At 39.2% G+C, this 24,112-nt stretch overlaps 1 protein-coding gene across 1 annotated transcript in view; it reads left to right on the top strand.

Moving 5' to 3' along the window:
- Smc1b (structural maintenance of chromosomes 1B) overlaps positions 1-23,366 on the top strand; it is a 58,719-nt gene extending 35,353 nt beyond the window's left edge. The window contains exons 16-25 of the mRNA XM_034516749.2: positions 1,791-1,932; positions 2,862-3,007; positions 4,339-4,492; positions 9,859-9,954; positions 16,277-16,433; positions 17,089-17,243; positions 18,224-18,375; positions 20,255-20,324; positions 21,486-21,596; positions 22,767-23,366. Of these exons, the coding sequence (XP_034372640.1) occupies positions 1,791-1,932; positions 2,862-3,007; positions 4,339-4,492; positions 9,859-9,954; positions 16,277-16,433; positions 17,089-17,243; positions 18,224-18,375; positions 20,255-20,324; positions 21,486-21,596; positions 22,767-22,910 (1,327 nt within the window). The 3' untranslated portion in view covers positions 22,911-23,366. The remainder of the gene's footprint in view (positions 1-1,790; positions 1,933-2,861; positions 3,008-4,338; positions 4,493-9,858; positions 9,955-16,276; positions 16,434-17,088; positions 17,244-18,223; positions 18,376-20,254; positions 20,325-21,485; positions 21,597-22,766) is intronic.
- Positions 23,367-24,112: the final 746 nt, after the last annotated feature.

Raw genomic sequence — 24,112 nt, 5'->3', positions numbered from 1 at the left:
AATGACCTGTAGTTGTTTTGTTAAATATCATTGTGGTGTTTGGTGTCAGAGTAATGTTAAACCTGAGCAATGTGGTCTCTTATCTTCCTTCTGCAGGAAACTGTATGTATAGGTTTGATAGTTTCTTCCCACTTGGCTACCCACCATTTTATGGAAATGTTTTTACTGGCAATGTCTTTAATATATACAGGGTTATTCATCATTTTGTCTAGAGTACATGTATTTTTTGGGTGAGCTTTGGAAGTTTGTGTCTTTCATGAACTTTTTGTATTTTATGAATTATCAAACCTATTGTCATGAAGATATTTAAAATATACTTTTTAAAGTCTAGCATCTTTACTGATGTACTTTTATTTATGATATTGGTGATTTGTCATTTCTCTCTTTTCTTGATACAATACTAAAGGTATCTCAGTGATCCTTTCTAAGACATGGATTTTTCTGTGATTTGTTTTTTCTATGTTACTAATTTCTATTATTTTTCTTCTACTTATTTGATTTACCTTTTTGTAGCTTTTAAAGATTGAAGTTTATAGTATGTAATCCATTTACATATCAAATATTTGACTACTCAGTATGTAACACAAGCTGGCTTCAAACTTATGAGTCTCCTGCCTCTATCTCCAAAGTGTTGAAATTATAGACATGCACCAACATACCCAACTGACATTCAATTGACAGGAGTTTATGGAGATGTCAGAATAAGAAAGTGTCAGAAATTTCTTAATTTCTCAATTTTGAAGTTTATGAATGAATAGCTATTCACACGAACAAAGTAACTAAATGAGAACAAACCTATTAATTTTAACTTAAAGAAAAAAGCGAGTAGATAATGTATATATTATAAAAGATTTGAGACTGTCAACTGCTAGGTGGTGGTGGTGCACACCTTTAATCCCAGCACTTAGGAGGCAGAGACAGGTGGATCTCTGTGAGTTAGAGGCCAGCCTGGTCTATAGAGCTAGTTCCAAGACAGCCAAGACTGTTACACAGAGAAACCTTTCTCTCTCTCTCTCTCTCTCTCTCTCTCTCTCTCTCTCTCTCTCTCTCTCACACACACACACACACACACACACACACACACACACACACACACATATATATGTATTTGATAAGTGGATCTCTGTGAGTTCTAGACCTGCCTGGTATACTGAGCTAGTTCCAGGACAGCTAGGCCTACACTGAGAACCCCTGTCTCAAAACAAAAAGGAAAAGAAGGAAGGAACAAAGGAAGGAGAAAATTTGCAAATAGCCAGGAAATTTTGGCAATAACAGTGATTACATTAAGGATATTTTTATAGTTTTATAGTATAGTAGTTTATGTGTATGAATTAACAGTCACTTTCATAGAACATCACTGATGAAGTTACCTACTATCTGGTATTTGCTTCAGATAATCCAGAAGCTGTGAATGGTATTATAGGTCAACAAGAGTCAATATGAATTGATAATTATTAAATTGGGTAAGTTGCATAGGATTCATTATAGCTTCACTGTGCTTACTTGTTTGAAATTTCCTATAAAAATTAAAAGGGGCTGGAGAGATTGCTCAGTGGTTAAGAACACTTACTACTCTTGGAGAGGATCCAGATTTGGTTCCTAGCACCCATATAGGGCAGGCACCTGTAACTCCAGTTTTCAGGGATCTGATGCCCTCTAGCCTCAATAGACATATGCACAAATGTGGTGCACAGAAGTTCACAAATACACATACATTTTTTAATCTGAAAAAAGTTAAAAGAACAATGCATTCTTCTTACCCCTTATAATGCTTGACTTTATTATACTAGATTAGAGTTTGAAAAACAAAAAACTCGGCTTAATATTCAGCTTGAATATAGTCGAAATCAGCTTAAGAAGAAACTGAGTAAGATCGACACATTAAAGACAACAATCCAGAAGGGCAGAGAAGACATTAATAACCTAAAGAAGGTAATTTATTATGGGTGGCTGGAGTGGCAGTTTTTTGAAGTTATGGCTTCTTTCATTAAGTAGCAGTATTATTTTTTTAGTACCTAATGGTTTCTGATTGGGATCAGGGCTACATATTACAGAAATATTAACATAAAACTAACAGAACTAATGAGTTGTTGGATGTTAAGTGGGGGGGGCGGGTAGGAGAGAGAGAAAGAGAGAGCATACCAGAGAAAGCAAGATGACTCAAGTGTGTAAAAGATGGGAGAATTCTGGACTGGAACACAAACTTCAGAATTACTGATTGAGTTCTGGTTTGCTCTGTTTTCAGAAGCAGTTTCACTATGTAGCCAGGCTGGTCTCAAACTCAAAATTTTGTCCCAGCCTTCTGAAAGCTAGATTAAATACATGTTCTGTGTGTGGCAGGAGTTCCTGGTTTGTAGGGTAATTTAAAACCATATGACAGGAACTGAGACTATGGTCCAGAAGAGAACTAGTTGGGATTCTAGGAAACTCAGAAATTTTAGGAGGAAAGCCAGAAGAGGAGACAGTATATAAGCCCAGCACTGTGGGAAGGAGGAAGTGGTGAAAACTAACATTTTACAGTCTCATGAGCACTTCCACTGGGCAAATGGAACACAAGTCATGTAGCAAGGTTGAAGAGTAGGTTCAAAATGAATGACAGAAGCATGGAATGGTTACCAGCTTCCAAAATCTATAGGATGAAAGAGGATCACAATCTGACAGAGTTTAGTAGCACATGAGATAAGGGGGGTTCTCTTAGGATGAGTAGATTTCTTACAGATAATGGTAAAACTTGTTTGTATTAATATAAAATGTTATATATACATTATATATGTATATATACTTAATATATGTACATATACATTGTATATAATATATAATTGTGCGTGTGTTATAAATAAACACAAATTCTCTCTATTTAGATTGAAGAAGAATGTTTGAAAATTGTTGATGAACTCATGGCGAAGCAAGAGCAAGTTAAGGAAGTGCTTGCCACACAGAGTTCCAACGTTGAGAAAATTCATATTCAAATTGAAGAGGAACGCAAAAAGTTTTTGGCTGTTGATAGGTAATTAATAATTCAGTTTGAAAGATCTGGCTAATAACTTAAACTTATACTTTCAATTTGATATTATCTAAACTCCAAGTGTTTATACTTTGTTGCTCTTGGTCTTCCAAATGTTCTAATGCGGAAAAGATCAGGACAGGTGATTCGTTGATTGCACTGAAGTTCTTTTTGGTGGATGAAACATGAACCCACATGTAGTCCTTTACCCTAAAGCATTTGATCCTGGTATTTTCCTGTCCTCCAGTGATTCCTTCCTGTCTGTTTGCAGTTAAAGCATTATCTGGTACATGACAAATTTATGTGCCATCATGATGGTGACAATGCCTTGAATCAGCTGATTTGTGTCAAAATGACATCTTTCCTGTGATTAACAGGACCATGAACATTTTTCTTTGGTTGAACCTTGGAATATCATAATTTTTCTCACTATCTAGAGACCCTCAGTGCTTTGAGATTCAGTCTCTTGTATTTAGTTTAAACAGAATTATTTCTGCTTTTCTTTACATTCCTGGAAACCATCTATCTTCTTCCAACCCCCTTCATTTTTCTTTTTTTCTCTTTTTGTCTTCTTTCTGATCTTGTTTAAAGGTCTTTGTTGGCTTAGTGTTAACCCTCATACCCCACCATCAGATAAGGCATTCCATGTATGATAGAAACCAGGTTGTCAGAGATGAAGTAGTTAACCTGGTATTAGTCTGCTAAGAGACATAGCAGAGACAGTCTCCTAGTTTAACCTTCTAAAGCCTATCTAAAGAGGAAATGCATGTTGAAGATTGCATATTTAAAAATAAAGTATTTGGGGCTAGTATTTGGTGACATGCCTGTAATCCCAGCAATTAGAAAGTGGAAGCAGGAGAATCCAAAGTTTAAGGTTACTAGGGCTATATAGCAAAACCTTGTCTCAAAAAATAATTAAAATAATTGAAGGAAAGCTGTATCTTTGCTAACTGTGATTAAAGAAATGTCTGTGAAGCCGGGCGGTGGTGGCGCACGCCTTTAATCCCAGCACTTGGGAGGCAGAGGCAGGCGGATTTCTGAGTTCAAGGCCAGCCTGGTCTACAGAGTGAGTTCCAGGACAGCCAGGACTACACAGAGAAACCCTGTCTTGAAAAACCAAAAAAAGAAAAAAAAAGAAATGTCTGTGAAAAATGTTCCTTTGGATCAAATGTATACATTGATGGTCTTTCTTGGGAATGATAATGTATAAATCAGGGACTGGCACTTGGAGTTCTCATAGGAAAGTAACTTCATCATGCAAGTTTATAATGAAACATGTTCTTCTTTGGTATGATTACATAATGAGTAAAGGCACTTTATATCTGTATTTACAGGGAAGTTGGAAAATTACAGAAGGAAGTTGTAATCATTCAGGGTTCTTTGGAACAAAAACTGCTAGAGAAGCATAACTTGCTGCTGGATTGCAAAGTTCAAGACATTGGCATAAGTCTTGTGTTGGGGTCATTGGAGGACATCATTGAAGTGGAGGTATCTAGCCAATAACATAATATGTACAGTTATGCAGACTTAGCTGATGTCTTTAACTACTTGTGCTACAGGTTCTTTAACTCCTTCTAGGAAAGGAAAAGAAAAATGTTTGTGGCTAGGTATTTCAAGACAGACATTAAAATGTTAAGCTCAATTAATACTGAATCATTACCTAAAAAGAAAAGTAGGGTTTCTAAATTGATCACAATGGTGTAAGCTTGTAAAGACCTAGTACTTGAGGGATTAGAAGGCTGAGAGGAGAGCCAAGAGTTCAAAATGATCTAGACTATATAGTGGGACCATATCTCAAGAATACGTGTATATGAAAACTCTAGGGAGAGCCAATCTCAGGATCTTGGACTTTTTTATGTTATAACCTTCTGAAGTGAGGCCAAGCTCTCACTTAACAGGGTCTGCTGTTCTCTGGAGAAGTTACTTTACCAGGACCTCATCTTCTGAGGTTAACAGTGTTTAACTGCTGTTACCAGTCTTCCATTCAAACATTTCTCACCATCCTGTCCCACCTAAAGGAGAAAAAAAATACTGAGAAGCTTGGGAAATTCATAGTCCAGAGACCAAAGCTTGCTAAAGATTGGCACCTAGTGCTTCTCTCTTCCTACATTCTACCACAGTGCTGAGGGACATTTACGTACCCTTTTTTGCTCAGCACATTTCTGACTGATTCAAACTGGCTTCTCTCAGCTTCTGGCTAAATTGCTCTGCTTGGCTTAAAACTAACTCTGGCAATCTGTTGTAATCTTCTGGCTTCTCACTCTCTGGCTCCTTCTGTCTTCACCTATAACTTGCCCATAACCTGTCTCTGTAAAACTGTCCCAGTAAAACTGCTTCTTCGTCCCTGCTACCCCTTGCACTGTTCTCAAGTAACCTCTTTCCTATGCTGTTCTCATGAGAGCTGGGTATATCCTATCTCTTGACTCATTCTGTCAAACCTTTCTCTGATTTGTCACTTTGCCTTTCAATTAGATGTCACTTTCAAACATGGCTGCCTCCTTCTACAAACTAACCTTACCTACACTATTTGATTAAAAGTGTGTACTAAGGGTATGTCCGTATTCCAGTCAGATCATACTATAATCCAGGGCATGTCTACATGCCATGATCCAGCCAGATCATATCTTTGGATATTATTCCTTGCCAGAGCAGCCAAATTACTGGATTAAATTTCCTCTACACATCATATAGTTCCAGCCATGACTCCTTGATGGAGAATAGGGGATAGAATCAGCTCTAGTGAAAAGAAACTGGTGATCTTGCCCTAAGATTAACCCACAGATCTCAAAAGTTTAGAGGGGATGCAACTGAGGATTGTGAAAATATATTGACTCCTCTGACATGATAGGTTAACAAAAGAAAGTAAGTCTGTTTTGTCACTTCCCATGTCTCAAAGAATTTGTCTCAGTGCCATCTTGAGAATGAACCTGTTATTTAAGACTGAACTACTTTGGGAGCCTGAAAACAAGAACAGTTACAAGTAAAGGAGTCTGGAATCAACCTCCCTCAGGCTCCACAGTGGGAAACAGCCAAGGAAGCATTGTGGAATGGAGGTCTAGATGCTAACACGCCTGAAAGTTCGGGTGGTAGGAGACTTAGCTCAGGCAATAAAAAGTACAGTGGTGGAGCTGGAGAAAAGGCTCAGCAGTAAAGAGTATTTGCTGCTCTTGCAGAGAACCCAGGTTCAATGTGTAGCATTCACACCAGGTAGTTCATGACCTTTGATCTGTAACTCCAGTTCCAGGGGATCCACTGTCTTCTTCAAACATCTACTTCTAGCATCCATGTGCATACCAAGCATGCACATGATACACATACATACATACATACAGTCAAAACATTTACATGTAGAATAAAATGAATAAATCTCTCTTAGTGTTCTATTGCTGTGAAGAGACACTATGACCATGGCAACTTTTATGAAGGAAAGGATTTACCTGAGGTTTGCTTACAGTTTCTGAGGTTTAGTCCATTGTCATCATGGTAGAGAACATGACTACATGCAAGCAGACATGGTGTTAGAGAAGTAGTTGAAAGTTCTACATCTGGATCTACAGGCAGCAGGAAGAGAAAGACTCTGGATTTAGTACAGGCTTTTTGAAATCTCAGAACCTACCCCCAGTGACACACTTCTGTCCTTCAGCAAGGCCACACCTACCCCAACAAGGCCACACCTAATCCTTTCAAATGATACCAGTCTTTGATGACCCAAGTATTCAACTATGAGCCTATGGGAGCCATTCTCACAGTCACAAAACCTAGTAAGTTTTAAAAGAAAGAAAGTACACTGGTTGACAGACCTGCTTTTGTTTGGCAATAAGCTGAGCCCACCACATGAGGATAACTGGAGTCTGAGAGCTCCAAACCTGAGGTTAGTTGGCACCTCAGCCGTTGGAGCTACTTATCGTACATGAGGCTTAATAGGACTAAGAATTCTGAAACTCCAGTGCAGTATCTCCTGTGTACAGCCTTACTCTACTGTCAGCAAAATATTTAACACTTAGGTTTTGAAAAGATGGTGATTCAAATCCAGGAAGAAAAAAGCCACCTTTTCTTCTTCATATATAGATCCTTCCTAGCCTGTATTGTATATATGTACATATGTACACATATGTAACTAGTGTAAGTGCATTACTATAGTAGAACATTATGGCATGCTACTAACAAAAAACATACACAAACTAGACAGAATAAAGATCCAGAAGGAAATATATACATTAGTTTTCATTACTTTAACATATACTTTAGCAGCTTGATTTTTAGTAAAAGAGCTAAAGTCAGATATTGGAGAAAAGACATCCTCAGTAAAGGGCACTGGAAAAATTCTGTCACAAAAAGAAGAATGAAACTCCTTCCCTATTGCTATACGAAAACAAATTCAAAATAGATCGAAGACTTTAAGACTTGAAACTGCCAGGGGAAACAGAATCCTTGAAAATAGATGTAGAGGTGAGGACTTAATGAAAAGGGTTCCAACAACTCAAGAACTAACAGCAAGAATTGACACTTAGATCATAATGGCTACCATCAAGAAAATAGATGGCAACACATGCTGGTGAGGATGTGGGGAAAGAGATCACTTTATACAATGCTAGTAGAAATGCAAACTAGCATACCCAGCCGTGGAAATCTATATTCTTGTTTCTCAAAAAAGTAAAAAAAATAAAATAAATAAACCAACAACAACAAAAACCTACCATATGATTCAGATATACTACTGTTCTGTTATGTGTTCTGAAGAATTAGCATACCACAGGTACACTTGCATATCTGTGTATATTAAAGTACTGTTCACAATAGCCAACACATGAAAATAACTTAGATTCCAATCAACATATGGATAGGTAAAAAGGATATATATGCACACACAAAAGTTTGTTCAGCTGTAAAGAATGAGATATCATTTGAAAAACATAGAACTTGAGATCATGATGTTGAACAAAATATTTCAGCCATACTGACAAAAGCCATTTCTTATATGCAATGAAACCACACTCATGAGATGTAGAGCTTTTGCAATACATTTAACATTCAACTTTAACTTTTATTTGAGCTGTTTTCACATATATATTGTAGCCATACTTTTGGTTACTTTATGGGTTCCCTTTCTACCACCCTTCTCCACCCCTATTCCACCTTTTCAACCCTGGAATACTAGGTTGAAGAGAAAGAAGGTTAGAGGGGAAGGGGCATTGATATTGTTAGACTACTTCCTGCTGATTAGGGGTATGGAGTTCCTTGGGGCATGTTTGATCTTTGCCATCAGGATATCTAATTTCTTCTCATCTCTCTTCCCACAACTAATTAACAAACCACAACAGCAGCAACCAGCAAGCAACAGCAGCTGCCACCACCACCATCACAGCCCCTCTCAGGACACTAGCATTTATATACCCTTTCAAGAGTCTCCAGAATTCCAAACATTATACACTTGCAGAAACTATCTTTAGTTGTCAAAATCATGCTCCTGCTAGAGCATGAGGTAAGTCATATCTGCTATAAACAATCTAAAACAACCTCATATCCCACACATGTATTTGCTAGAAGACTGGCTTCCAGGCACCTAGGACGAGGGTCTTAAAGCCCATGCCCACATCGACGCACTTCTCTAACAAGGCCACGTGTTTTAATAGTGCCATTCCCTGGGCCAAGCATATTCAAACCACCACATTCCACTCCCTGGCCCCCATAGGCTTGTTCAAACATTTGAGTCTGTGGGGGCCATAGCTAGCCATAGCATAATAAAAAATACATTTTATCTTTTTCCTTTCTCAGCTTGCTCCTTTTCATTAAAATGCTCTTCATAAGAGTGAACTTTAGTAACCACACAACAGATTTATAATAGGCTGTTTTGAGACTTCCTTTGTCAAAGTAATTAATATAAATCTCTTCACCTTAGCCTCAGGCAGACTCTTCAAACAAAGGCAAAAGGCAGCCATGTTCTTCACCAAAATATCACAAAACAGTCTCTAGGCCACATACTAAAATTCTTCTCCACTGAAACATCTTGAGCCAGGTTTGCACAGTTCAAGTCATCCTCAGCACCAATGTTTTCCATATTCCTACTAGGATGGTACATTAAACCCCACTTAAAAGCATTCCACTGCTTTCCAAATCCAAAGTACAAAATCTACATTCTTCCAGACAAAAGCATGGTCAAGGTTATCATAACAATACCATACTTCTGGTACCAACTTCTGTCTTAGGGTTTGCATTGCTATGAAGAGATACCATGACCAATACAACTCTTATAAGGACAACATTTAATTGGGGCTGGCTTACAGATTCAGAGGTTCAGTTCATTATCATCAAGGTGGGAGCATGGCAGTGTTCAGGAAGGCATGGTGCAAGAGGAGCTGAGAGTTTACATCTTTATCTGAAGTCCACTAGGAGAACACTGGCTTCCAGGCAACTAGGTTGAGTGTCTTAAAGCCCACACCCATAGTGACATACTTCCTCCAATAAGGCCATATCTCCTAATAGTGCCACTTCCTAGGCCAAGCATATTCAAGCCATTACACTGAGTGTTGATGGTGGATCTCAGAAAAGTAGATAAAAAGGTATAGCTTGAGAGAAGACAGCTAGTAAGTAGCTGAGGTGAAAATTGAACAGACATGCAGGGTGGGCTGTCCTGATACAGAGAAGTATGGCAGTCCTGAGAGTGGGTCCCGCCTGCTTTGTCAATAAGGTGTGTTTGCAATAAAGTGAGCATAAGACACTGCTGCATGACTATGTCAAGAATGGCTGACGCCAGGCCTTTTAGGCTATGTGGCTGCAAAAGGGTGATAGCTTGATCTGAATGACTCGGTAAGTAGCTGGAGTAGAGGTTCAAGCAAGAGTATCTGTTTTTTCAGCTAACTGAAACAGAAAGTACCCAGGCAACAGCTGATATCTATGAAAAAGAAGCATCCATCCAAATAGACTACAGCCCTCTAAGAGAGGATCTGAAGGTAATGTAAAGATTTCTGTTTGTGATTAATGTAATATTGGCTATTAAAATATTATGGAATCGTTTTTATATGGTTGGGTTTAAAATGTGTGGGGTGGGTTAGTCGGTGGGTTTTTTTTTTTTTTTTGTCATTTTTATTTTGTGGGGGTGGAGAGACATCAAAGGGAAAAAAAAAGCTGGGTTGATGATGATTGCCGATGCCTGCAATCGCAGCATCACTTGGGATATAGAGGCAGGAGGACCAAAAATTGACTGTTAGCATGTGTGCCATGAAACTTAGTCTCCAAAAATCAAAATAAAAGCTATGGAAGTGATCCAGTCAGTAAATTGCTTGCCAGGTAAACATAATAGCCTGAATTTGGCTCCCCAGTACCCACACCCAAAAGCTGGGTGCAGCAGTTTTATGTTTGTAATCCCAGAGCTGGAAAAGCAGACGCAGGTTGGTCCCTAAAGTTCACTGTCCAGCTACTCTAGCCAATCAGTAAGCTCCATGTCCAATGACAGATCCTGTCTCAAATGATAAGATGGAGTTGGAGAGATGGCTCAGTGGTTAAGAGCACTGATTGTTCTTCCAAAGGACCCAGGTTTTGTTCCCTTCACCTATACAGCCACTAACAAGTTATCTGTAACTCCAGTTCCAAAGAATCCAATGCCCTCTTCTGGCCTCCTTGGGCACTGCATGCAGGTGGTGCACAGACACACATGAAAGCAAAAACAAACAAAAAAAAAATAGAAATAAATTTTTTAATTAAATAAAAATAAGGTAGAGGGAAACTGAAGTAGACAGCCAGCCAGCTCTGGCCTCCACAAACACATGTGCACACACAACAAATATGTGTGTGCATCATCAAACATCTGTATTAACAGTACTTTCAACACCAGAGAACTAGCAGTTCTTTAGTGTTGCAACCGGCTCAGCTCTACCTGGCTTGAGACAAAAGACTTAACAATGCCTGAATAGTTACTATGTTGGCCTTCTCCGCTCTGCCTGGCTTGGCCTTTCAAAGGCTGGGATTAAAGGCGTGGGCCACCACTGCCTGGCTTCAAACTGCCACTCCGGTGGTCTTCGGGTCATGGGAGAGAGAGAGAGAGAGAGAGAGAGAGAGAGAGAGGGAGGGAGGGAGGGAGGGAGGGAGGGAGGGAGGGAGGGAGGGAGGGGGGGGGAGGGAGGGGAGGGAGGGAGAGAGAGAGAGAGAGAAAGGAAGGATAAGGGGAAGAGACGCAAGGAATGGAGACAAGACAGAGGTTCTGATCAAGTCTCTTTTATTGAAGGGAAATCTGGGGTATTTATACACTTTTGCCAAGCCCCTTGTAGGCGTGTGGATATGACATAAGCCTTGGAGGCGTGGCTAGCATGTGGATAGCTGCTTTCTAGCTGCTTTCTGCTAAAAGTCGGCTCCCAACACTTTAGTTCTCTGAATACCAGCTGGAAATGTTAATGTTCTAGTCTGGCACTGTCTGGGATGACATCAGATTCCACAAGTTCAGGACACAGACTGTGCACTTTGGATGTCAGTCACCCAGGGGTGCCTTAACCTTTGAGTGTGGTCATTTGCTAGAATTACACTCAGAATTCAGAGTAATAATTTATTCTACATTTGCCAATTTGTTATTGGATGACAGAGATGGAGAAGAAAGGACATGACTGCTCCTAGGTATAGTGGAAGAGAAGGTTTATTGTAGTTATGGGGGAGAATATAGACAGAGGCAGGAATATGTGGGAGAGTCCAAGGTGAACATGACCAGACTCAGCTGTTCCATGTGAGGAGTAGGGAAGGAAGGGGAGAGAGGAACCAGGAGCACCACAAGGGAGCCCAAAGGTATAAAGAGTGCCAACAGAAGATCAGATGCCACCCCTTAATAGGAGTAGAAATGATTTCTGTAGCCCTTAAGTGATGCTGGGAAGTATAGTTTTTCAGAAGGAAACTACTGTTTCCAACTTCAAGAGGATATTTAAAAATTAAGAATGTTTTAACTGTTTTCTGCTAAGTAGAGTCTTTGTCAGAGGGGGAAAATACTGGTCCCATTGAAGAGGGTGTCCTCTGATCATGAAGCAGGAGAGAGTCTTGATTGACTATGATGGATTAGGCGAGTGCCATTCTATATTCCTGAAGAGGCTTGGAAAAATAGAGCGCTGTAACCAGATGATTTTGCTACAGACTAGAATTGAGATTTTCCTGGAAGGGTGAAGGGACAGAGGCAGGGAAAATGGAGTAGAACAGTGAGAGTTGATTCAGGGTGACAGCGACTGGTCCCATTGCCAGGACTATTGCACCAAAACAAGTTACCATAAGTAGCAGGGAGCTACAGAGTATCAAAGAAAGGGAACAAAATAAAATACAGGACTAATGTAAGAATAATATCTAGCCTGGAGTGAAAGTGATAAAGGTCCCTTTTAGCCAGAGTTTCTCCACAGCATCCAAAAGGTCTTTTTGCAGATGCATCAGGAACAAATGGAGTTGTTTTAGAGTGAGAGCTATCAGGAGAGCATATGTAAAACATTTTGTTTAGGTATAAGGAGAAGTTCAGTAGGTAAAACATTTAAAAGACAGGGTGACACATAGGTATAAGAATAGTAAGGAGGAAAGTGATCACGGAAAGGAACCAGTGAGGGAGAGAGCCAGAAATCATTTTTGTTTGGTGTCTTTGGGTTGTCTTTAGGCCCCATTTCAAATCGTTTAGGATTTGTTGGCATGGAAGCAGCATTGTTTGAGGAGGGCATAAATCCCATCCCTCGAAGTATCAGATCTAGTCCCTTTTAATTTTGGAGTACTGCAGCAGTCAAGGAGTCAAGCTGGACTTGAAAAGGAAGATGTTAAGCTGTTTTGGCAGATGAGAGAGAGAGAGAGGTTAATTGATGCAAAGAGGGCTTCAGTCCCAGCTGTTTTAGTTCTGAGTCCCCAAAACAATGTCCGAAGTGACAAGAAAAGGGATGAGTTAGACAGCCCATGTTCCATTAATATTCTTTTAGAGATCACCGGACTGCTTTTGGGGGTTAGGGGGTGTGGATCTCTCAGTAACTCCTTCAAAGCTAACAGAAAGGTGATGAGGTGAGCAAAAGCCAACCAAGGGGCCATGGTAACACCTAACTGTTGGCAAAGATACAGAACATAAGTCAGGAGATAATAACTACCACTTTGTGGAGAACATTAATAGACAAAGTTAATGAGGAAATTTTGTATCAACATTAATGTGAGTCAGTATAACATAAAGTTAAATGCAATTGTATAACTGGTTGGGCCATTTCCAGAGTTCTGTAGAAAGACAGGTATCTGCAATTAGCTGTTTGTTTACATCAGATTTCTGCATAAGGAACCAACCAGCTAGAAGCTTTGTAAAAGAAGCCAATTCAAGTCAGAAATCCAAGGAATGAATTTGAAGAGAAAGTGTCCGATATTTCTTGCTTTTATACATGAACTTTGTATATTTGTTTTAAATATTAACAGTACCAACTGTTATTTAATGAACAAAAACAGTATCTCAAGTTAAAAGTTCTGGTTAGAAACAATTTGATAAAGTAAAGTTGGGACTATTACCTTAAATGCCCATATCTAGTATTAAAAACAATATATATTATATGTTATAATATAATATATTATAATATATATAACATATATATTTTTGTAAACATCAAATTGTTACACCTATATTCCAGGATTATTTAATAAATGTATTTTATAATGTCAGGCTATATAAAAAGACATTTTAATTCTAAATTGCATTCTACCAAAAGAAATGATTTTTAATTTTAATATAAAAGGTTTATTCCCAGAGACAGTGACTTGTCTTGTCAAGAATAAATGATTCATTTTAAAGTTTTCTAAAATTAACCCTATAACGAACATTGTAAAATTTTTATAACATTTTCATTCCGTACAGTCAACCAACAGATGGAAAAAAATGAAAGCAGTCAGTCATGTCAAATCTGTAATAAATAATTTACATGTAACATGGACTGAACTAACAAAGAAAGCCAATTCTTTACTCTTTTTGTTCATGGACAGATCTGTAGGTCACCACATACTGACAGTAGTAAGCATAGTTCTTAACATTGTTCTATTTAAAAATAGATTGTTTTGAGACATAATTTATAAAGCAAAATAACAAAATTAAATGAGCTTTTGTCATTTCTAAGAGAATATCTACAAGCATCACTGCTAAAGTCTGCATACTCTTTGTAGAGCTTCAAGGTAAGAGTATAGGTACTGGCCCTGAAGGTTCCTCCGTCTGAGTAAAGACTGGATTATGGTCTGGTACCACAGGTGAATCTAAGTTGGTGAGAATCTCCTTCATCTAAGTCATCTCTAGTTTGAGGACAGAATATCTGGCAACCTCCTTTATTCAGGACACATGGATAGTTAGGGTGTGGACCCTGAAATTAGCTTTTGATAAGAGGAAGACTCAAATGCCAAGGTAAAGGGTGTGGCCAACTGAACTAGCATGGTAGGCTTAGGTACAAAGTTTCCCTGTTCACAGCATCCTCGAATGCCAGTTTGAAAGATGTTGAGAATAGAGTAATTGTTATTTGCCTCTCTCCAGTTTGAGACATTTAGGATGTGGGTGCAGACTGAGATCCTCCACTGGGAAAGAGTATCCATCTCCCTGTCGTGTGAGACATGAGGAGTAGTTCATCTTTAGATAAGGAGAGGTGTTTTGTTTTGTTTTGGGTCAGGCTTACATGACCAGAGCTGGTCAGGCCTATACAGCCAGAGACAGAAGCAGTAGACTTCCCGTGCATCCTTGTCCTGTACGGAGGCTAACAAGCATTTTACTCTGGTGGGATGATGCTCCATTGAGGGGAACTTGTGTTACATATAAGGGAACAACTTGAGCCTGGGGACTTCCTGCCATGGGAATATTTTGTAAATTTAACCCATTTTACTCAAGCATGCAAACTTTCATGGCCAATTGTTATATACCTGATTTTGAATATTACTTTACATTAAGCAAACTTTAAGTTTACTTTAAACTTGTTTTGCTTTGCTTGCTTTATGCAAGGGAAGCTGGGAAATGTAGTCTTTTGGCAGAAAACTATCATACTTGATTACTTAAATTTTACTTTGTTATCTTTTTAAAAGTCACCCAAATATGTACCTTATTCAGTTTTTAAATAGTGTTTTTTCCCAGTGAGTTAAATATTACCTTTATTGTGTATTAATTAACCCCCTTTAGGAGTCAAGAAAGTTTTCCTGGAAGACTGTGGCTACACCTTCCCCTTCTCCTCCTTACTCACTGACTTTGGAGTTATGCATTACACCTCCAGGTCATTTGAATTCCTTCTCTGTGCCCCATAGTACCTGTGTTCATCCTACAAGGAAGCTTTTTCATCCCAACATAAGTGTCATTTTGTATTTCTGACTTCTCTGTGAGTGCTTTTTTATTTTTTATGTGTATGGGTGTTTTGCTTACATGTATACTTGTATATTACACCCATGCTTGATGCCCTTAGAAGCAGGAAGTAGGCCTCGGTTCCCCCTGGAACCCGAGTTATAGATGGCTGTGAGCTGCCATATAGATTCTAGAAATCAAACTGAGGTCCTCTGCAGAGCAGCCACTGAGCCACCCCTCTAGCCAGACCCTTGGTGTTCTTTTAAGGCAAATATTAGTTTTCCTAATTGAAGTTTCAGTGTCTAACCAGTTCATCATAGTCGACTAATATCTTTAATGAACAAAAAAAAAAAAAAACAAATAAATAAACCTCCACATTTTGGGCATGATCATAATCTGAAGAAGTAAAGAATGTTCCAGAGCAGCATGATACATTATTATAGCCATGAAAGACACAGCTGGGTAGGGAAATTACAGACACTACCTGTTTGACTACAGGACCAAACACAATGGCTTCCAAAGGGGAACAAGGAGATGCAAAGGGTGAAGTAGAGTCAGATAGTAGTGTCCTTGCCAGGGGTGGTGTCACAAACCTGTAATCTCAGCAGTCAGGAGTTTGAGGCAGGAAGATTGCTGCAGATGTGATGCCTATCTAGGCTACATAATGAATACCAGACCAGCCAAGGCTAAAATGCAAGACCCTATCTCAAGAAACCAACTCAGCAACACCCTACCCCAGTCCGCCCCAGAATAAATGATAGTAGTCTTAGGCCAACAAAGTGGCTCACCAAATAAAGCCACTTGCCACCAACCTGAATTCAATTCCTGGGTCATACATAACAGAAGAGAATCAGTCCCAAAAGTTGTCCTTTTACTTTCACACACATGCTGTGGAAGATATGCTCACACACACAAAGAATGGTAAATCTTGTACTTAGATCTTACCTTTGAGTTTTAAAGGAATGCCAATCAGTGTTGTTTTTTGTTAATGATAGTCTCTACAATCAGATAAGGAGGTGGAGGCCCACCTTACACTCCTTCTACAGCAAGTAGCATCCCAAGAAAATAATCTACTGAAGACTGCAGCTCCAAACCTTCGAGCACAAGAGAACTTAAAGGCTGTCAGAGACAAGTTTCAAGAATCTGCAGATGGTAAAATTGAGCTTATAGTTAGCAAAGTGATATTCATCTGTGTTTTTATTTCTGTATGTGCCATCAACCTCCTTATATTGTACCTTTCTCTTGTTAACATGCATTTTCCTCTGTTGCCATATGGTAATGTGTGCTTTTTAATACTGAAGCACAAATGCCTCCCTTGATGAGGAATGTTCTACTTTACTTAAAAATAGGTTTATTGGGGGTTGAGAATGTAGCTCTGTTGGACAAATACTTACCCAATATACATGAAATTATGTGTTCCATTTCAAAATCCCTATAAACTGGGGTTTTGCACCTATATAATACTAGAACTCTAGTGGTAGAGGTAGGAACATCAGAAGTTCAAGGTCAATCTCAGCCACATAGTTTGAGGCCAGCCTAGCCTCATGAGACTTTGTCTCAACAACAACAGCAAAAAAGTAGTATTAATTATTTTAAAACATAAATCAAGATTTCTCATATCAGACAAATAAGTATATTAAATACACTGTCAGGATTTGCTAACATTTAGATATTAGCTCTGTCAGGAAAAGACTTATCAAGCTTAAAAGATGTGTTCTCAGAATTTAGTCATAGGTAAAGTATTTTGAATGCGGGTATATTCAAGACAATCTAACTCAAAAATAAAGATCATTAATTTTTTTCTTAGCTTTTGAGGCCAGCAGAAAAGAAGCCAGAATATGTAGGCAAGAGTTTGAGCAGGTGAAAAGACGGAGGTACGAGGCTTTCAGTCAATGTTTTGAGCACGTCTCGGTCTCAATTGATCAAATCTACAAGAAGCTCTGCAGGAACAACAGTGCCCAGGTGTGTTTCTCAACCTCTGACACTAGAGGGAGCTTAGTGTCAATAATGGTGTTTGTTTTCTGGTGAGAAATAAAATGACCACAGCATAGTCCTTAATGACATAGGTGCAAAGCCAGTGCAGGAAGACTGATCATCTCAAGACATGTGTTCTGGAGTCCACTCAACTATGCTGGAGGCAGACAAGTCAGAGATACTCTGGGCCTATTCTTCCTCTTGAACATGAGTGGAGTTAGACCATTTGATGTATAAATTTTTTTCAAGTGCTAAAATTCTATTGTCTAGTACTAAATTTACTTAATGAAACTACTGTCTGTATGGTGAAAAATAGTTGTGGTATTGATCAACATATCAAAGGAGAGTAGAAGACTAAAGGCAGGGTTAAATCTCCATAATATCCACTTGAATGAATCTCTGGGCCCATTTTATTATCCACTCCTGTGGTATTAGCAATAGCCATAGCAAATACTTGTAGAATTAAATGTGAAAAAATATAGGTCAAGATTTGTGTACCAGCTCTGCTTGGACTCACATTATGACTGAAATGATCCTGAATCTGAATTTTAGAATTTCAGAAAAATATAATGTTTTAGTAAAATAATCATTTTAACTCATTGAAAACAGGATTCATACATACACCTACAGTATGTGGTCCATAGTAAGTATTCAGTAAATGTCAGAGACATGGACCAACAAGTAAGTTGATGGAGACTGTTCATAAGTCTGTGGCGTCTGCTACTGAGGTTCAACTGAAATTATGTTGGAAAGATATGGGCTGTGGATATATTGAGCATTCTCTTTTCCCAGATAACCTTGATATCTGTGGGTAATGCACAATTAAATGTATTTACAGGTATTAGTATTTTTCCCATCAAAACTGAGAACCTAACCAAAAGAAAGAATTTTTTTCACTTAAATATGTTGCCACCTAAGTTAAAATGTATTGGTTACTATTCTGATATGGCTAAATAAATGTGTTTCAGGCATTTCTTAGCCCCGAGAACCCTGAAGAACCTTACTTAGACGGAATTAGCTATAATTGCGTGGCTCCAGGCAAACGGTTCATGCCTATGGACAATTTGTCAGGGGGAGAAAAGTGTGTGGCTGCTTTGGCTCTTCTATTTGCTGTACACAGGTAAGGCCACAGCAAGTTACCAAGTTTGTCTTTCTACAGAAAACCTATAATTTTTTAATAATATTTAACAAAGCTATAGTTCCAGTCATAAAATTGAGGTTTGCTTCAAGCCTATTATATCAAGTTAGAAAATCTACAAGTACAGCCTTTGACAAAATTTGGCAGTAGCTAGTAATTTTCTAGCTTTATAAAAGGATGATATTCAGATAATCAACATAGGACATCAAGATTTCCAAAAATATTAACAAAAGCAATGACCTAGCTTACATATTATTTTCTTATGCCATACTCAGAGTTCTGCTGTATAATGAAAGTAAAGTATTTTCTTCCTTTGAAAAAGGGAAGTGGGGTATAGGGGCTTGAAATCCTCATTTCCACTGATGATGGCTGTACTGTTTCCCTTGAAATATAAATCAAGAAACAAAAGCTGAGTAAAATTAAGACAAACAACAGATTTCAGCAATCATAGCAGGCAGTAGTAGTGTGGGTACTGCTGTCTTCCCATCACCAGGAACATAACATAATAATTTGGCTTCTGGTCTCAAGAAAGAAATGAGACAGGCCTCCACAGGAGAGGTACAGAGAAAAAACATGATAGGGTAGACACAGGATCACAGCAGAATGATATTATCACTAGGTAGCAACCCATCCCTTCACACTATTAAATAATGACACTTTTAGGTACTGTTACAGGCTCTGGAGATTCCTGTGAATCAAAGTATCTTCCTCAAAAATACTTAATTTTGCCGGGCGTGGTGGCACACGCCTTTAATCCCAGCACTTGGGAGGCAGAGGCAGGCGGATTTCTGAGTTCGAGGCCAGCTTGGTCTACAGAGTGAGTTCCAGGACAGCCAGGGCTACACAGAGAAACCCTGTCTCGAAAAACCAAAAAAAAAAAAAAAAACAAAAAAAAAACTTAATTTTGCCAGTGGTGGTGGCACACACCTTTAATCCCAGCACTTGGGAGGCAGAGGCAGGTAGATCATTGTAAGTTTGAGGCCAGCCTGGTCTACAAAGTGAGTTCCAGGATAGCCAGGGTTGTTAAAGAGAAACCCTGTCTCAAAAAACAAAAAAATGTCATTTTTGCTGGGGGCTCTAGTTCAGCAATAGAGTATATGTCTCCCATGTGTGAGACCTCGGGGTCATTTAAGACACCATTGTGGGAGATTTATTTTCACTGGAGGAGATAGTGAAGTACTTTTGTAAACAGTTTCCCTCATGCAGAGAATATTTGTAAATGACAAATCCCATAAAGGAAAAAAAAGGAATGGAGATATGCATGGCTCTGAGGTACATCACAACAATAAAAAGATTAGATTAGTTGAGAATTAAGGGAACAAGTTAGATGGCTAGCTAAAGCAAGAATGTTCTAGATGTAACGGAGAGTAGCAAGTGTAAAAGGCTCTGAGGCCAAAGTGTACTTAGCATGTGTGGAGTCTACTTTGTGAAGCAGCTATGACAACAGGGTTAGGATGCTGTTCTAATGAGCAAAGTGAAAGATAGTGTTGGCTTGGGACAATGTGAGAGCTAGAGGTTACTGACAGACATGGAATGTGAAGGAGTCAGTCATGGCTCCATGGGTTTGGTCTAAATAACCTTAATAATAATTGCTGCCACTAGCTGCCCACGGGAGAACGGTGGGGGGTGGGGTTGCTGGAGAAATGGTGCTGGACTGTTCATGTGGAATCTAGTATGCAGACATGTGAGAAGAGAGCTCAGAGCTGTCACTCAAGTGTGCATGAGCTGGGCATGGTGGCAAAAGACATCTCTCAGAGGTTCTAAAAGGTCTTGATTACCCTAAGTATTGTTGCTCTTTACCTCTAAGTCTTTCATAAAACAAATAGAAAGTTGTTACTCATGTGCATGTTATTCTTTCTAGCTTTCGACCTGCTCCATTCTTTGTATTAGATGAAGTAGATGCAGCCCTGGACAATACTAACATTGGCAAAGTAAGTTTATGTCTGATTTCAGTCCCCCAACTCCTTTTGGTTTTTCAAGACAGTGTTTCTCTGCATAGCCCTGGCTGTCCTGGAACTCTTTCTGTAGACCAGGCTGGCTTCAAACTCAGAGATCTGCTTGCCTCTGCCTCCCAAGTGCTCAGATTACAGGTGTGGCCCACCACCCCCAGTTTCTGCTTTCAATTTCTAATAGAATATTTATGTCCTAGTTTTATTTTATTGCTGTGACAAAACCATGGCCAAAAACAACTTAGGGAGAAAGGGCTTATAGGATTATATATTTTTGTCATAGTCCCTCATTGAGGAAAGTCAGGACAAACAAGCAGAAGCCTGAAGAAGAAACCATGGAGGCAAAGAGCAACAATACTTAGGGTAATCAAGACCTTTTAGAACCTCCGTGAGACATCTTGTGCCACCATGCCCAGCTCATGCACACTTGAGTGACAGCTCTGAGCTCTCTTCTCACATGTCTGCATTCATCCAATTGATGGCTTGCTTGTCAAACAAAACAAAATGCCAAATTAAACCACTCAGAACTTGGGTACAGGAGAACCAAGACTCAGACTTTTACTTCTGGAATACCACATATAGTGAGTGAATGAGACAGTTTAAAAAGCCACATTTGCAGAAGGGACTCTGGTGTTAGAGACCATCTTAGTAGCCATGATGCAGGAACGGAAGTCTTGGAATAGCGATAGTAGAAACAGGAGATCAGAGGATTCGATGTTCTGGATAGTAAATGTCCCCACATAAAGGCTGTGGCACTAGAAAGGGTATTCTTCAATTGAGCTTCCTAAAGGAAACTTTGAGAGGGTAGGGCCTTGGTGGGAGGATGTTAGGTGATTCTAGACATTGCCTCAAAGATAACTAGACCCTCAGACCCTTTACTTCACTAGAATTACAGAACTACACCACCACACTCTAATCATTTTATTTCATTGGAATTGAGCTTCCTGGAGGAGCTAGAATTCATCTTTATCCAAAACTTGATTATAAAATTGTATATACTTGCCATGGTTTCCCAATCTTTAAGCCTTGAGTTATCAACACAAATATGATTTTTAAAACTAAAAAGAAAGAGAACCATTGTTTGCAGAGCCCAAAGGAAGCCTTGCCTTGCTAGTGAAAGGTGTGCTTTTTATTTCCTCCCAGGTCTCAGGTTACATCAAAGAGCAGAGTCAGGAACAGTTTCAGATGATAATCATTTCCCTGAAAGAGGAGTTCTACTCCAGAGCTGATGCACTGATAGGCGTCTACCCAGAGGTAAGGAGGTGGGACAAGGACAGGCCCCATAAACTCCTCTGTCCCTGCCAGCCTTGGGATTTCCTAACACAATCCAGGAGTTTGCAGACATTCTTGGGTTTCTATAGTGGGTAAATATAAACCAAATGAGTTTTAAATGAATAAAATTTAAGAGTAATTAATTACTCAGATACTCTCCTTGACAGAAAGAAATTTAAGACATACTTAAGTGAAAGAAGGAAATTAAATCTGAAGGTCATGGCCCAACAGATGGCTCAGCAGGTTGGGGCACTTGCTACCAAGCCTATTGACCTGAGTTTGATCATCCAGATCCACGTGAGAGGGAGAAAAACAACTCATCCCTTCTCCACACACAAGAGTAAATATGTGTAGTAAAAATAAAAAACAAAAAACAAACTCTACAACTACAGGGTAGTGTGGTACTTGTGTTGTTTTGCAAAATAGCAGTACATAGAGATAACAGTTAATACTGTCCTTCATGTTTCTGACTTGTGAATATTTTGCACAAAAATCAATCACTATTATCAAAAAACAGATTTACTAGAAGCTCCAAGGTATACAGAAACTCTTGCAATTTCAACACATCCATCATAGGTCAAAAAACAGCTAGGGCCATTAAAATGGCTCAGCTGATGAAGGCACCAGCTGCCAAGCCTCACAACGTAAGTTCCATCTCCTGAGACCATGTAGTGAAAGCAAAGAACTGACCCCTGAAAGCTGTCCTTTAATCTTCACACCTGTACCCTGCAGGCACATACCCACACATACACAAAACAAAATTTTAATTAAAAACCTGAGCCAAGAGAATAGATCAACAATTCAAGACTTCCCATTTTAGGCTCTTTCCCTTTAAGCTAAGATAAAAATTAATTTACTGGGCCAGGTGTGGTGATGCATGCCTTTAATCCCAGCACTTGGGAGCCTGAAGTAGGCAGATAGCTCTACATTTCAGGACAACCTGATTTACATTGTGAGTTCCAGGACAGCCAGGGCTACAGAGAAACCCTATCTCAAACAAAACAAAACAAAACAAAACAAAACAAACAAACAAACAAAAAACCCATACAGGATAATGAATTCCTTTTAAATGCATTATTAACTAATGACCTCACTTTAATACTGTTCCTCTGATCAGGAGAACTGACTAAAACTGCCCTACCTCCATTTCAGCATGATGAGTGCATGTTCAGCCATGTGTTGACTCTGGACCTTTCCAAGTATCCAGACACTGAAGACCAAGAAGGTAGCAGGAGCCACCGGAAGCCCAGAGCACCACGAGTATCACAGTCCCCCCAGTCTCCCCAGTCTCGTTAGACATGAGCATACCCTTGAATAGCCACCAGCTATAGAAGCTTTACCCTGACCCTGTGGAGGTCAGGTCAGTCTCTGTTTAGACCCATGTGTCATAGAAGAAAATTTTCTTACCATTTTAGTAGAATAAGCTATAGCCCACTCCAGCTAAGGAGTACTCAGCCCCATTCCAATAGAGGTTTCCTATGGCAGCAATGAATGGGGTATATCGTTTTCTTTTGCTTTTAAGGACTGGTTTTGAAATAAATTGGTTATAAAATTTTGAATTCTGCAACATCTTTACTCTGGTCTTGCCTTTAAGGGAAACAGCTGGTCTGGGGGTTTTATTTTTTTTGTGTGTGTGGTGTTGGACAAGGAACCCAGGAAGAATGTGTAAGTGTTGTAGCACTGAGTACCTCCCAGCCTTGATAGTTTCTTAAAATGTCAGTCATAGTACAGTTAATAAATTGGTGAACCTGCCTTATATGGGAGATTATTTCAGAGCGAGTGTGTATGTCAGTACTGAAAACATAAAGTAATCTCGTAAGATTTTTTTTTTCCCTTGGTTTTTCGAGACAGGATTTCTGTGTAGTAGCCCTGGCTGTCTTGGAACTCACTGTGTAGACCAGGCTGGCCTCGAACTCAGAAATCCACCTGCCTCTGCCTCCCAAATGCTGGGATTTTTTTTTTTTTTTTTTTTTTTTTTTTTTTTTTTTTTGGTTTTTTCGAGACACAAATGCTGGGATTTAAAAGCAGAAACCTTGTGAGGGTGAAACTGAGTCATGTGCTTCAGTACAACTCTAATGTTTCTAAGTCTAGTTTCTTTTAAGAGTAAACTGAATTAATAAGGCGTTGACAGGTAATAGGGACTTCATGTAAATGTCATTGTGGAAGCTGGAATGGGGCAGTTTTCAGCAGTGCTTGTTCCCATTTCAAAGTGGAATAGGAGGACTCTGAAGGACTCCATAGAAGTCAACTCTGGTCCAAAGTGCAGACCCAGGAACTATCTCCTGAAACCCTGGCTCGTTTCTGAATAGCACTTGTTTCCTGTACACAGAACATGCTCTATGCCGGCTTGGTAGACTGAGTACAAGATTTAGTTTCATCCCACATATGCACACAGACACACACACACACACACACACACACACACACACACACACAAAATAAAATGTAGTAAGATACAGTTATAGAACTATATACCCTCCTAAAAAAAAAAACAAAGA

Source organism: Arvicanthis niloticus, chromosome 13 (assembly GCF_011762505.2).
Source record: "Arvicanthis niloticus isolate mArvNil1 chromosome 13, mArvNil1.pat.X, whole genome shotgun sequence".
Lineage (NCBI taxonomy): Eukaryota > Metazoa > Chordata > Mammalia > Rodentia > Muridae > Arvicanthis > Arvicanthis niloticus.
The sequence above is the reverse complement of the archived record's forward strand: the minus strand, read 5'-3'. Positions and strand labels throughout refer to the sequence as shown.